Source organism: Callorhinus ursinus, unplaced genomic scaffold, assembly GCF_003265705.2.
Source record: "Callorhinus ursinus isolate GAN/ISIS: 27379988/994484 unplaced genomic scaffold, GSC_fseal_2.0 scaffold69, whole genome shotgun sequence".
Lineage (NCBI taxonomy): Eukaryota > Metazoa > Chordata > Mammalia > Carnivora > Otariidae > Callorhinus > Callorhinus ursinus.
In genome coordinates, this window is record NW_027397131.1 from 3126320 (window position 1) to 3140365 (window position 14046).

Here is a 14046-nt window from a genome sequence, read left to right on the forward strand (position 1 = left end):
TTAACTAACTGAGCCACCCAGGTGCCCTTGCTGTTACTTTGTTACAGAGAAGAGCAAAATGAGTAATGATCTTTAAAAGTCATGAAATTGGCCCTTTAAATATCAAATGCTACAATCCTACTAGCAAGTGTGAGGTTTAAATTACTTCTTGTTATAAGGCTGCCCCTTTTTTAAGGACCACGTTAGCTTTTTTTCCCCAGAGTGTCCAGTTGAAAGGAGTTTTATTTTCTTTAGTAAGTGAAGAATCATTTTCTGAAAATGACCTTCCACAAAAGTTAATTCTTAATTGAAAACCATGGTGAAGAAGGCATCTCTCTCCAAGGTGGTAGCTCACAATCTTCTCTCTGTATGACATTTTTGTTACATAGGCCAAAGTTTTTGTAAGTAACTTATCTACAGTATGTGAGAAAGTTTGGACTTTGGGACTCCATCAGACATTCCTGTTAATGCTCATAATTGGAAGATGGCTTCTACCCATTGGAGGAGGGATCACTCGGGACCAACTCTCTCAACTTCTCCTTATGTTTGTGGGGACAGCTGCTGACATACTGGAATTCACAAGTGAGACCCTGGAAGAACAAAATGTGAGGTAAGCAGGCCTACAAGGTCAGGCCTCCCACACTTGTCTATTTGTTCTATTATTTGTATTCTGCACAAATAAGGATTTTCAGTCTATTATATGTCCAATGATAGAATCATAGAATTTCCTAATGTTCAGATACATATTAGATACCAGCCCAGTTTATATGTATATATACCTGAACTTCCTGTTAAAGAAAAAGGGCAAATAATATTTCCTTTGGGTGAGAACAGAAAAGCTCTACACTTCTGCATGACCATGGGTTAGGTGGGGCCACGGTTGTTAAAAAACCTTCAGGAGGTGGAATGATCATCCATAGCTCCTCTCTCATGTTCTCAAGTGTCCTGGAATGTAGCCAATCATAAAATTCTCTTTTAGAGCACAGCATAGCTCTAAGTCCAGGAAAGGACCTAGAAAAGACATAGAGAAATCTCTCCTCTACCTAGTTGGGAATTTATATTCCCTGGTGTGAATGGAGAATGGGGCAGATTAGGTTTATTTTACTAAATTGTATTTTTAGTCAGTTTTGTTCAAAGTGCCTAAAGGCCTTCTGGTATAGATGCCTATAAATTAAAACTTATTGAGTTGGTACTTTTATTTTTGCCACGAGCAAATAAACTCAGAATCCATGATCACATCTGTTTATGGAACCACTTTCTTACCTTTAGGGATTTAAGTCTCAGTGCCTGAATGTACTTTCAGCTTGGGTTGTTTTGTGCTATGCCATAAAAATAAATTGCAATGAAGCTGGCTCCTAATGCTACAGTTTACTTTATGCTGTGTTTCTCAAATAATGAAACATAAAGCCGAACAAAATACACTAACTTACTGAGTAAACTTAGTATCCCAATTATAGCACAAAGTGTATCTGTAACCAGAGGTTACTTTTACATGATCATTTCCTGTTTCATTTATACTAATTTTTCTTATACTTTATTAAGCAGACATAGAATTTTAAAAATAATCCAATTTAAGTTGATCCATTGTCCTCAAAACATTGATGTTAATTTTGTAACTTTAATACCTTATATTTAGTTAGTGCTGTACATTGTAAACAAATTCTCAGATACTTTAAAACACTTGTAATACAATGGGGTTACAAGAAAAACATAAAGAAATCATAACCAAGCACATAAAAACAGTAAATAACTACAGGCACAGTGACAGGGACATAAAAATATAACTATGACTAGCTATACCTATATAGAAATAAACACATACATGCTAAATATCTAGTGAGATGGGAGAGATATGGGGTAGTAAACAGAGTATTCAAGAGGGATATGTTTTGTGGGGCCGGTAATTAAAATGTGAGAAATGCCAATCCGGCTACTTAAATGGTCTGTTTATTAGGTCCATCCACAAATGACACCAATGTGCATTTTATAGATCAGTATTTGCCAATAGATGTTAAATATTCAATGTTAATCATTAAAATCTTAATTTCCCAGAAAAAACATCTTTGAAAATCATGAGGTATTCATTCATTCATCAACTGTAGACTGATTATCTGGTATGTACCAGGCAGTGTGCTGGGTGGGGATTGGGGAGCAAATGGTAAGTGGTGAGAGAAATTCTGGACACACCGACCTCTCCCAACCCAGATGATTTCAATTCAGCAATTTCTTCTGCCACCTACAAATTAATCAAATGTTTCTAAAATCTTTTTTTTTCTCATTTTAAACTTGCATTATATCCTCAGAAGTGGTCAAATAAAGAATGCCATAGTTATTGTTTTAAAATTTCTTTTCAGGCTTCATGGTCTCAGACTGAAGTCATTTTATTTTTAGTATAACTGCATTGTGTCAGTGTGTAGTCTCTACTCCCTCAGGTCTCCATCACTACTCACACTCCAAAGTCAAGGCCCATAAAGAACCTAGAATTTTTTTCTCCCTCTTAAAACCCACCTCCTGACCTGTAATTTTGTCACTGGTCTCATCCATACTGCAAGAATTGACACAGCAAATGTCTGTCTCTTCAAAGGAGAGACAAATTCTCACACTGTGGCAAATCTTTCCTCTTTGGACTCAAAAAAGACAATCATGAAAAATAAATTTAATGTACTCATAAAAGATGTTCACTTGTAATAGCAAAGGAGGTTACTTCATTAGAACCCACTTGGCATTACCTATTTTTACAACATTTTATTTTCTATTTTATTTTATTCCATAATTTAGGCTGACAGATTTAGGAGAAAACCTTCAATAATGCATACACTGCAACGATGTCTACCTCTCTTTCCTGCATCCTTGTTAAATACCTTAAATCCAATTTTTTTAAACTTAAGTCAATTTCTTTCCATATGTCCACTTTAAGTTCATTTGACTAATTCTTACGAATTTACATGGACTTGTGAGATGCTGCAAATTTTTCTTAAGAGCTTGACTTTACACACCATAAAATTCAACTATTCTAATTTTTTGGTTCAATGATATTTAGCAAATTTATTGGTGTGCAACCATCATGAGAATCTAGATTCTTTGTGGCTGTTTGGAGTCAATTCTCACTCCTCCCGTGACCAACCCTAAGCAACCCCTGATATGCTTTCTTTCTGTACAGAGTCTCCTTTTCCAGAAATTTCATGTAAATGGGATCATAAAATATATAGCATTTTGTGTGCAGCTTTTTCACTTAGCATGTTTTAGGATTCAGTCACACTGTTGTATGTATTGGTAGTTAGCTCCTTTTTAATTGCTGAATAGTATTCCATGCATATACCACATTTTATTTATTCATTCAGTAGTCGATATACATGTGTATTGCTATCTTCTTGCTATTAAAGAATGATCTTGCTTATGAACATACACTAAAATCCTTTGGAAAGATCAATTTTCATTTTTCTTGGGTCTATACCTAGGATTAGAATGACTGGGTTTATGTTAGTACATGTTTAGCTTTTTAAGAAACTCCCAAACTGTTTGCCAAAGTGGCTGTACCTTTTTATATTCCATTCTTTCACATCCTCACTATTTTTTTTCAATATTTTGATTATGACCATTCTATTGGGTTCTTGTGGTATCATATTGTAGTTTTAATTTCTGTTTTCCTAATGACTAAATGAGCATCTTTCCATGTGCTAATTAGCTAATCCCATATCTTCCTTCAGTGAAGTGTCTGTTCAAATTTTTGCCCACTTTTTTGGTTGGATTGATTTTTTTGTTGTTGAATTGTAAGAGATTGTAAGAGTTCTTTATATTCTGGACACAAGTCCTTCATTAGATACATAAATGTGAATGTGTTTTTTTTTTTTCCCAGTATACAGCTTGCTTTTCATTTTTGTCATTTAAAAAGTCTTTTTAAAATTTTTTAATTTGAATTCAATTTAATTAACATATACTATATTACTAGTTTCAGAGGTAGAATTTAGTGATTCATCAGTTGCATACAACACCCAGTGCTCACTACATCAGGTGCTCCCCTTAATACCCATGACCCAATTACCCCATACCCTCAACCCACCTCCTCTCCAGCAACCTTCAGTTTGTTTCCTATGGTATGGTTTACATCTCTCTGTTTTAAAAAAAGAATAGTTCTTAAAAATTTTTGATAAAGTCCCATGTATCACTTTTTAAAATTTTAACTAGTGCTTTAGAAGTCATATCTAAGAAATATTTTCCTCACCCAAAACTGGAAATATTTCCCTCTATAATGTTCTGACTTGACTTTTGTGTAGCGTGATGTAAGGATCTAAATTTGTGTTTTATCTTATTTTGTTTTGTTTTTGGCATTATCCCAGAACACTTTTTGTCCTAGCTGAGACCAGTTGTCTCTGCAATATTTGTTGAAAAGACTATCCTTTCCCTATTAAATTGCCTTGATATCTTTGTCAAAAATCAATTAGCCACATATGTAAGGGTTTTTCTAAACTTTCTATTGTATTCCATTGCTCTATATATTTATCCTTATGCCAGTACCACACTACTGTTGTAACTGGAATTTTATGGTAAGTTTGAAACTAAATATTGTAAGTCTTCTAACATTGTTCTTTTAATTTTGGGGCAGGGGGCAGCTATTCTAAGTCCTCTGTAATTCCATTTAAGTTTTATGATCAGCTTGTCAAATTCTACAAATAATCCTGCTGGAGTCTTGATAAGGATTGTATTAAATTTAAGCAGCAATTTGTGAAGAAATGGCATCTTAAGTCTTTTAATGTGTGAACATGAATTATCTCACCATTTATTCAGGTGTTCCTTAATTTCTGTCAGCAATGTTTTGTAATTTTCAATATGTGGGTCTTGTGCTGATTTTCCTAAACTTATTCTTAAGTATTTTTCTTTTTGATATAATTATTTTCTTAATTTCTTAATATCATTTTCATGTTTTTTATTGCTACTACACAGAAATGCAATTGATTTTTGTATGATGATCTTGTACCCAGCAATAATGCTAAACTTCTTTATTAGTTTTGTAGATTCCTTAGGATTTTCTACTTATAGGATAATGCCATTTGTAAGTAAAGGTAGCTTTCATTCTTTCTAATGTGTATGACTTTTAATTTCTTTTTCTTACCTTATTACATTGGCTAGGATTCTAGTACAATTTTAAATAGAAGTATAAGAGTGGGCATTTCAATCTCAAAGGGTACGCATTCTGTCTTTCACTATTAAGGATGATGTTAGGTATAGGTTTTGCACAGATACACTTTGCACAGATACACAGATCAGTTGGAGGAAATTCCTATTTATTTCTAGGTTATTGAGGGTCTCTTTCTTTCTCTCTCTCTCTTCTCTCTCTTTTCTTTCTTTCTTTCTTTCTTTCTTTCTTTCTTTCTTTCTTTCTTTCTTTCTTTCTTTCTTTCTCTCTTCCTCTCTTTCTCTCTTTCTCTCTCTCTTTCTCTCTTTCTTTCCTCTTTCTCTTTTTCGGACATTGGATTTTGTTAAATTCTTTTTCTATTTTTATCAAGATTATTATGTTGTGGCTGTCTTTCATTCTATAAATATGGTATATTACATTAACTAACTTTCAGATGCCAAACCAACCTTGACTTGGGATAAATCTCACTTGGTTATGTTGTATAATGGTTTCAATGTATTGCTGATGTGGGTTTGCTAACATTTTGTTAATTTATATATCTATGCTCATGAGCATATTGATCTATAGTGATATTTTCTAATGATATCTTTTTCTGGCTTTAGTATTAGGATAATACCGGACTCAATGAATACCTCAGGAAGCATCCCTTCTTTCTCTATTTTCCAAAAGATTTTGCAAAGGATTGGTATTTACCTATGAAGCTATCTGGGCCCAGGGTTTTCTTTGGGGAAGTTATTTTATTACTAATTCAACATAATTATTTCATTATAAGCCTATTCAGTTATTCTATTTCTTCCTGAGTTAACTCTGATTACATTTTTCTTTTTTTATTCCTAGGAATTTTTCCATTTCAAATAAATTATCTAGTTTTTTATATAAAATTTTTAATATTAATTTTTTATATTATTCCTTTAAACTTGTGTCTGTTTCTATAGGGTCGCTTATTATGCCCCCTTTTATATTCTGAGTTGGTCATTTGTGTCTTCTCTTTTTTTTTAGATTTATCAATTTTGTTGATCTTCTAAAATAACCAACTTTTGACTTCATTGATTTTTCTCTATTGTTATTCTGTTCTCCATTTCATTGATTTGTGCTCTGATGTTTAATTTTTCCTTCCTTCTACTTGCTTTGGATCTAATTTTCTCTTTTTTCCCTTAGTGTCTTAAGATGGAATCTTAGAATATTGATTTGAGATCTTTCTGCTTTTCTAACATGGTGTTCAAAGCTACAGATTTCCCTCTAACTTGCTTTATCTGTATCCCATAAGCTTTGATATGTTATCTTTTATTGTTTAATACCGTTCAAAATATTTTCCAGTATCTCCTGTAATTTATCCTTTGGCCTATGGCTTATTTAGAAGTAAGCTATTTAATTTCCATATGGAGATGGCCCAAATTTCTTTCTGTTGTTTTCTATTTTAATTCTGTTGCAGTCTTTAAATTATTTTAATCCTTTTCAATTTATTGGGACTTATCTTATGGCATAGCATATGGCCTATCCTGGAGAATGTTCTACATATGCTTGAAAATAATGTGTATTTATCTGTTGTTTGGTTGAGTGTTCTGTAAATGTCACCTGTGTCACATTGGTTATTAGGTTATTTGACTCTTCTGTATCCTTACTGATTTTTTGTCTAGTTGTTCTATCAGTTATTGAGAGTGGGGCATTGAAATCTTCAACTCTAATTGTTGAATTATCTGTTTCCTTTTCCAATACTGTCAGTTTTTGCTTCAAGTATTTTGAGGCTCTGTTTTTAGGTGTGTATACTTTAATTTTTTAAAACAACTTCCTGAGGTAGTAACTATTTTTCATCATGAAATGTCACTCTTTTTCTCTTTAGTAATATATCTTGTCTCAAAGTCTATTTTGTGTCATAATGAACTTAGGTACTCTATTCTCTTATGATACTGTTGCCATGGGATATTTCTTTTTCCATCCTTGTACTTTCAAACTCTTTGTATCTTTGCATCTAAACTGTGTCCCTTATAGACTATATATAGTTGGATTTTCATCTTTTTCCCCAGTCAAACTTTGTCTTTTAATTGGAGTGTATATTAGTTTCCCAGGGCTGCCATAATGAAATACCACAAACTGAAAGTCTTAAAAACAACAGAAATTTATTTTCTTACAGTCCTCAAGGCTGAAAGTCCAAATCAGTGTCAGCAGGGTTGGTTTCTACTGGAGGCACTGAGGGAGAATCTGTTTGGTGCCTCTTTCCTGGATTCTGGTGGTTGCTGGCAATTCTTAGTGTTTCTTGGCTTGTAGACACATCGCTACAATCTCTGCCTTTGTCTTCACATGGAATTCCCCTCAGTGCTTCTCTCAGTGTTTGCACATTTTCCCCTTCTTAGAGGGACACGAGTCTTTGGATTAGGACTCAAATTAATCTAATATGACTTCATCTTAACTTGTTTACATCTGCAAAGACTATTTCCAAATAAGATTACATTCTGAAGTCTAAGTAGACATGAATTTTGGGAAGACATCACTCAATATATTACAGTGCATTTATTCCATTCATATGCAATCTAACTATTGATTTGGTTGGATTTCTATCTGCCATTTTGTTATTTGTTTTTTTTTCTGAGTCTTAAGTTTTTTCATTCCTGTGTTACTCATTTACTACTTTAAAAATATTTTTAACAAACAATTTTAATTGATTTTTTATTGGTAGTTACTATAGGGATTTTATTTATTTATTATTTTATTGGTAGTTACTATAGGGATTACAATATGTATTTTAAGTCTTCATATGCTACTATAAGTTAATAGCTTCATTTCTTCTTCCTCTTTTTTGCTATTGTCATTACATTACATCTTTATGTTATAAACCAAACAATAGTTTTATAATTATTTTTATAGACTTTAATATTTTTAAGAAATTAAGAAAAGAAAACATATGACTGTATATTTATGTGTTCTCTTATATTTCCCCACAAGTTGAAGATTCTCTATTCCTTCTTGTGAATTTGAGTTACTGTCTGGTATCATTTCCTTTCAGCCTTCCTTTACAAAGGAACAAAGACTTCCTTTATCATTTCTTCTAAGGCAAATCTGCTACCAACTAATTCTCCCAGTCTTTGTCCAGAAATGTGTTTATTTTGCATTCATGTTTCAAAAAAATAGTTTTGTTGGATAGAGAATTCATGGTTGTTAATTTTTACTTCAGCATTTTACATATATAATTCTACTGTATTCTGGCCTTCATTATTTCTGATGAGATGTTAACCATTTTTGTTGTTGTTGTTGTTACCCAGTACAAGCTGAGACATTTTCTTTTGCTGTTTTCAAGATTTTCTCTTTCTTTTTGACTTTCAGTCATTTGACTGTGATGTAGTAGGTGTAGTTCTCCTTGCCTTTAACCTTACTACAACTTTGTTGATTATTGATCTTGGATCTTTAAATTATGTTTTTCCTCAAATTTAGGAATTTTCAGCCATCATCCATTCAAACATATTTTCTGGTCCATTCTCGCTTCCTTCTTCTGAGACTCATATTATAAATAAGTATGCTTAAGTGTGTTCCATAGTTTTCTGAGACTGTTTTTTCTTCCATCTGTTTTACTCTCTTTTCATCAAATTGGATAATTTTCCTGATTTATCTTCTACATCACTGATTCTTTCTTCTACCATCTCAAATGTATATGTAGACTCAAATCGTAGAGTACACCTACTGAATTTTTCATTTTGGGTCCCATATTTTTAACTATAGAATTTCTATTTAATTATTTTTACAGCTTATATTTCTTTATTTAGATTATCTATTTGTTGAGTCATTGTAATCATATTTTTCTTTAATTTGTGGAACATAGTTTTATTTTAATTTTTGAACATAGTTATAATAGTTGCTTTGATGACTTTGTCTGTTAAGCCCAACATCTGGACCCCGGAGTCAGTTTCTATTGACTTTTTCTTTTTCCTGAGTATAGGTCAGTCATTACTGTTTTTTTTGCATGTTATATATTTTTGGTGGAAACAGGACATTTTAGATTATATTTTGTAGCAATATATTATCCTCAAGCTTCCCCTGTAACTTTAGGCTTCTTGATGTTGTTTTTGTTGTCTCAATAAATTGCCTGAACTTAATCTAAGGAATCTCTCTTCCCTTAGATTGTAGCCACTGATGGCTCTGCTTTTTTTTTTTTTTATTCCTTCTTTTGCTTCTTTGTTTTTAGCATGACCTATTAGGATTATACCTATAACTACATAGCTTGTGATTAGCCAATGATTTGGACAGGATTTGTGATCAAACACTTCAAGCCCTTATGACCTACACCCTCTGCCAATGGATCTGTGTGTGGATTGGATAGCACATTTAAATTCAGAAAGTTTTCATATATACTCAGTTTTCAGTTTCCACTGGGTTTTCTTGGATCTTCCTGGCACATGTCTGGTGTACATGAAGCTCTTATCTAGCCCATCTAAGGCTCTCTTATTTTCAAAATCTCTCCATTAAAATTCAAGTTAGTCCACCATTCACCCCAACTGGGATTGCAACCATAAAGTAGCAAGGCCGTGGGCTCTCCCATTCATTTCCAACCAAGTTGATTACTCTTACTGACCACACCTCTAAGCATAAGATTTCAGAATCTACTCCAAGCCAAGTTAGCACACTGTGACCATGAGGGGCCTCTGGTTTTCACTGTCAAACCCTCCCCAGTAAAACTACTACTCTGACTGACCAAGACAGCCCTAACATTCCTCTCAGTCTGACTAAACTTTCAAAAGGTCTGTTGCAACTAATGAATTGTTGAACACTACATCAAAAACTAATGATGTACTATATCTTGGCTAACTGAACATAATAATAATAATAATAAAGAATAGTTTTATGAAAAAAATTAAAAATAAAATCTTTAAAAAATTTTAAGTAAAATGAGGATAATGGTAATAAATTAAAAAAATTTTTAAAAAGGTCTCTTGCTGAGTATAGACCTTTGAATTCCTTTTCCTTACAGCATTTACTTTAGAAAACTTGCAGTTATAAGTTCTTTCTCTGCCCCTTTGAGATTAAGTCTTCTCCCAGGCTCTTTCTTGTTTTACTACTCAGAAATCTTTCTAATGGATGTAAGAGTCATCCCTTTGAAATATGATCATCAAGAAAGATAACACCGCTATCTCTTGGTCTCTTTGTGATGTTAGAAGCCTAATTTATGTTGGTGCCAATTAGCAAACACACAAAAAAAATGGTCTAATCATGTTGACCAATCTCCCCCTCTAATGTCCTCTAGTACTTTTGCACTAGCTCACTCCAGGGCTTCAAAACTCTCTTGCCTTTTGTTTCAGTAGGGGTGAACTCAATATTTCTCTCCTTTTGCAATAGTCTTTAATAAAGTCTTCCTTGCCTGTTTAACTCTGATGCAATTTTTCTTTAACATAGCCAAGCTGGAGGGGTGTGAAAATATCCCATGGACAAGAATGCCTCAAACTCCCACTCCTCTTAATTGAAGTTCTACCAGTTTCTCATAAATAAATGTTACTTGGTTTGTTATTTGCCTTTGATTGATTTTCAGAGATCTGAAGCAGTTATTTTTGACAATTTGTCAAGTATGTTTGTTACAGAGAGGTTTTGCTGAACTTTTCATTCTGCTACAGCCATCCTCCAACATTTTTAACAATTCTGAATTTCAGTATCATTGCCAGGAAGAGCCAACTGGTTAGTCACACATTTAGGGATAATCTTTAATGTGCAGTCTTTTTTTGAACACAGATCATTTATTAAAGAGAAAAAAATCTGTTCTCATAACATTACTGTTATCTCACTGTATTTGACCACACAAAGGAGAATTTTCCTATGTTTACACTGTTTGCTTTTCATTTAACTCTTTTTGCTTTTCTTCTAGGGTAGGTTAATACTTCATTTTCTTATTTTCTTTCTCTCTCTCTCCTCTATCTTTTTTCCTTCTCTGAAGAGGTTTGTTGGATGGTTTTCTAAAAACTAGGTGTATTAGGGGAGTCTGAGTGGTGCAATCAGTTAAACTTCCAACTCTTGGTTTCAGCTCAGGTCATGATTTCAGGGTTGTGAGATTGAGTCCTATTTCAGGGCTCTGCAACTCAGTGTGGAGTCTGCTTGAGTTTCTCTCTCCCTCTCCCTCTGCCCCTCTCCCCATACTCACACACACTCTCTCCCTAAAATAAATAAATAAATCTTTTAAAAAATAAACAAAAATGAGGTGAATTCTATCCACTGATTATCTCTTATCTACAGGAACATTTACATGTCCAAAAAGAAATAGTTAAGCAAATTAGCAATGTATGACTTTATTTTTACTTTACACCCAATAAATTTGGTGCACTGATCTACCAAATTCAGTCTTTTATCCTCCTAATTTTCCAAGTAGAGAAATGATACTCACATATATAATTATATTTGTCAAGATCTTTTGTCTCTTTATGAATAGAGTCCATTGTCTGCTTACATGCTTCTCAGTTGACATTTATGAAGACATTACACATGAGAAAATGGGGTGAGACAATTAGGGGAGACAGTTTCACAATGGAGATAATGTTGGATAAATTCACTCCAAATTTCCTTCACATTTTGAGTAATTGCCGTTTAAGCTCGGTGATTCATTTACTTTCCTTTTAACCTTCCCAAGTAACTTTTACTATCTGACTTAGTACAAATTTGTCTGCTTCAAAAATTTTCTGGCCGTTTTTTTTCAAAGTTATTTTTGATAAATTTACTCATATGTTTCTCAACACTCACATTTTCCTATGTTTTGTGCATGCTCAGATATTTGCATGTGCAAAAGATATATGTTCATTATTGTAGTGTTAGAATCTGGCTTACTTAGGGCTAGGGATTGTTATTATTTATTCTTATTTTGTATAATGATAGAATTAAAACACAAAGTATTTAAGAAATATGTTCACATAGTAAAAATACCACTGCTACCATTACTGTTGCTGCGGCTGCCACTACTACTACCAGGTAATGGTTATTCATCTCTTGTTGTGCTCCAAGTACTGTTATAAGGGTTTTAGTTGTGCTAAGTTATTTAGACTTTACAATACACTATGAAGTAGATACTATCATTATCACCATTTTATAAGCTGAACTGTGGCAGGCAAGAGAAGTTGAGAAAATCTCAAAGTTACATGGTAATAAAAAACAACACCTAATTTGCATAATTAGTCTGTTTTGAGTGCTGTTCTAAGAACTTTATATGCTTAATATATTTTTATAATGTACTTAATATAATTATCATATAAAATCTAGTAGCTATTAAATTATTATTGTTATCCGCATATTGAATAGGGGTAAACTAAAGCATATAGATGTGAAATTACTTGTTCATGTTCATGTAGTCAGTAAATATCAATCTGGGATTGGAGGCCCACATCCTAGCTCTCTGGTGAAGGTTGGAGCTGGTATTTGAACTCCGGCAACCTACCACCAGACCTTATGCTTTACCACTGATTTCTGCTGCCTTGCAGACGAATTGCACATGAGTTTTTGGTAGAATTATTGAGGTTTGGGATTAGAAGAAACTTCAAATTAGCCATCTATTTATTAATTTTTTAATTTTTTAAATTTTTTTTAAATTTTATTTATTTATTTATTTGAGAGAGAGAGAGCACATGAGAGGGGGAAGGGTCAGAGGGAGAAGCAAACTCCCTGCTGAGCAGGGAGCCCGATGCGGGACTCGATCCTGAGACTCCAGGATCATGACCCGAGCCAAAAGCAGTCGCCCAACCAACTGAGCCACCCAGGCGCCCTTAGCCATCTATTTAATAATCTATTTTACATCTGTTGCAAAATCCTCTCTAGAATTTTCTCAACAAGTTTTTGTCCAGACTTTCTTTGAAAATTTTCACTAATAGAGACTATACTAACCCCAGGGCAACTCACTCCATTTTGAGTTGATATTATTAGAGAGTACTTATCTCTATTGTGATAAAATTTGTGTTCTTATAGGTACCATTAAAATTCTTTCACTCTGAATTGGACTTCTGAAGTCACAAGAAAGAAGTTTAATTTCTTTTCCACATGATAGCCTTTTAAATATATAAAACTTCTTGAGCTATCCCACATATAACATGGCTCTGATATCTCTATCCTAGCCTCTCTCCTTTGGACCAAAAACTTTATAAATTTTCCTCCTAAAACATTAAGCACAGTACATAATATTTCTGATATATTCTGAATATTACAGAATACAGCAGGGCTAAAACTTTCCGCTTCCTTTATGGAAATAGTATAGTACTGTGGTTAAAAGGGTGGATGCTGAAACAAGCTATCTAGTTCTGACTTTTGCTTCCAACATTTACAACCACATTACTTTGGACAACTAGAGTTTCTACAACTCTATGCCTCAGTTTCCTCACTGGTCAAATAGGGATAAGTATAACTATTTTGTAAAATTGGTATGAGGATTAAGTGTGATCATAATTAAACCATTAGAAAACTTCTTGAAACAGTATGAATTCAGAAACTGTAGGTAAAATTATTTAAAAATTCAGGCATTTACTGAAGATCTATTATGTAAGATACTGCAAAGATGGAAAAAAGTTATAGACTGCATTTCCTAGGTATCTCTACTTAAAATTCTAGACTTTATACTTCTTATGAAATGACCTATGATTGCATTTGATTTTAGAAAATCATAAATCCATGTCATACTGTGGACTTAAAATTAGATAATAGTAAGGGAAAATCCTTGAGCCTTTTTTACGGCAGCTGCTATGAAATGATACCTCTTTGTCCTATTCTAGGTTATCCAGTTACATCTTGTCAAGATCTTTTGAGATCCTGATTGTGTCTTCGGGGGTAATGTTTTCCCATCCAACCTCCATGTCATATGTGCATATGAGAAGCCTTCCATCGATGTGGCAACCAAGTCATTGGTGAAATGTGAAGTGGAATAGAATCAAGGGCAGAGCCTGCAGCAACCCTTAGAGAGCTCCCTTTGGGGAGTCATTTACACAGTT

At 33.3% G+C, this 14046-nt stretch overlaps 1 protein-coding gene across 2 annotated transcripts in view; it reads left to right on the forward strand.

Moving 5' to 3' along the window:
• The window catches only part of TMEM26 (transmembrane protein 26), a 49297-nt gene that overhangs the window by 26108 nt on the left and 9143 nt on the right, over positions 1-14046 (forward strand). For both annotated transcript variants that reach the window (XM_025850266.2, XM_073886200.1), the window contains one exon: positions 369-589. In XM_025850266.2, the coding sequence (XP_025706051.1) occupies positions 369-589 (221 nt within the window). The remainder of the gene's footprint in view (positions 1-368; positions 590-14046) is intronic.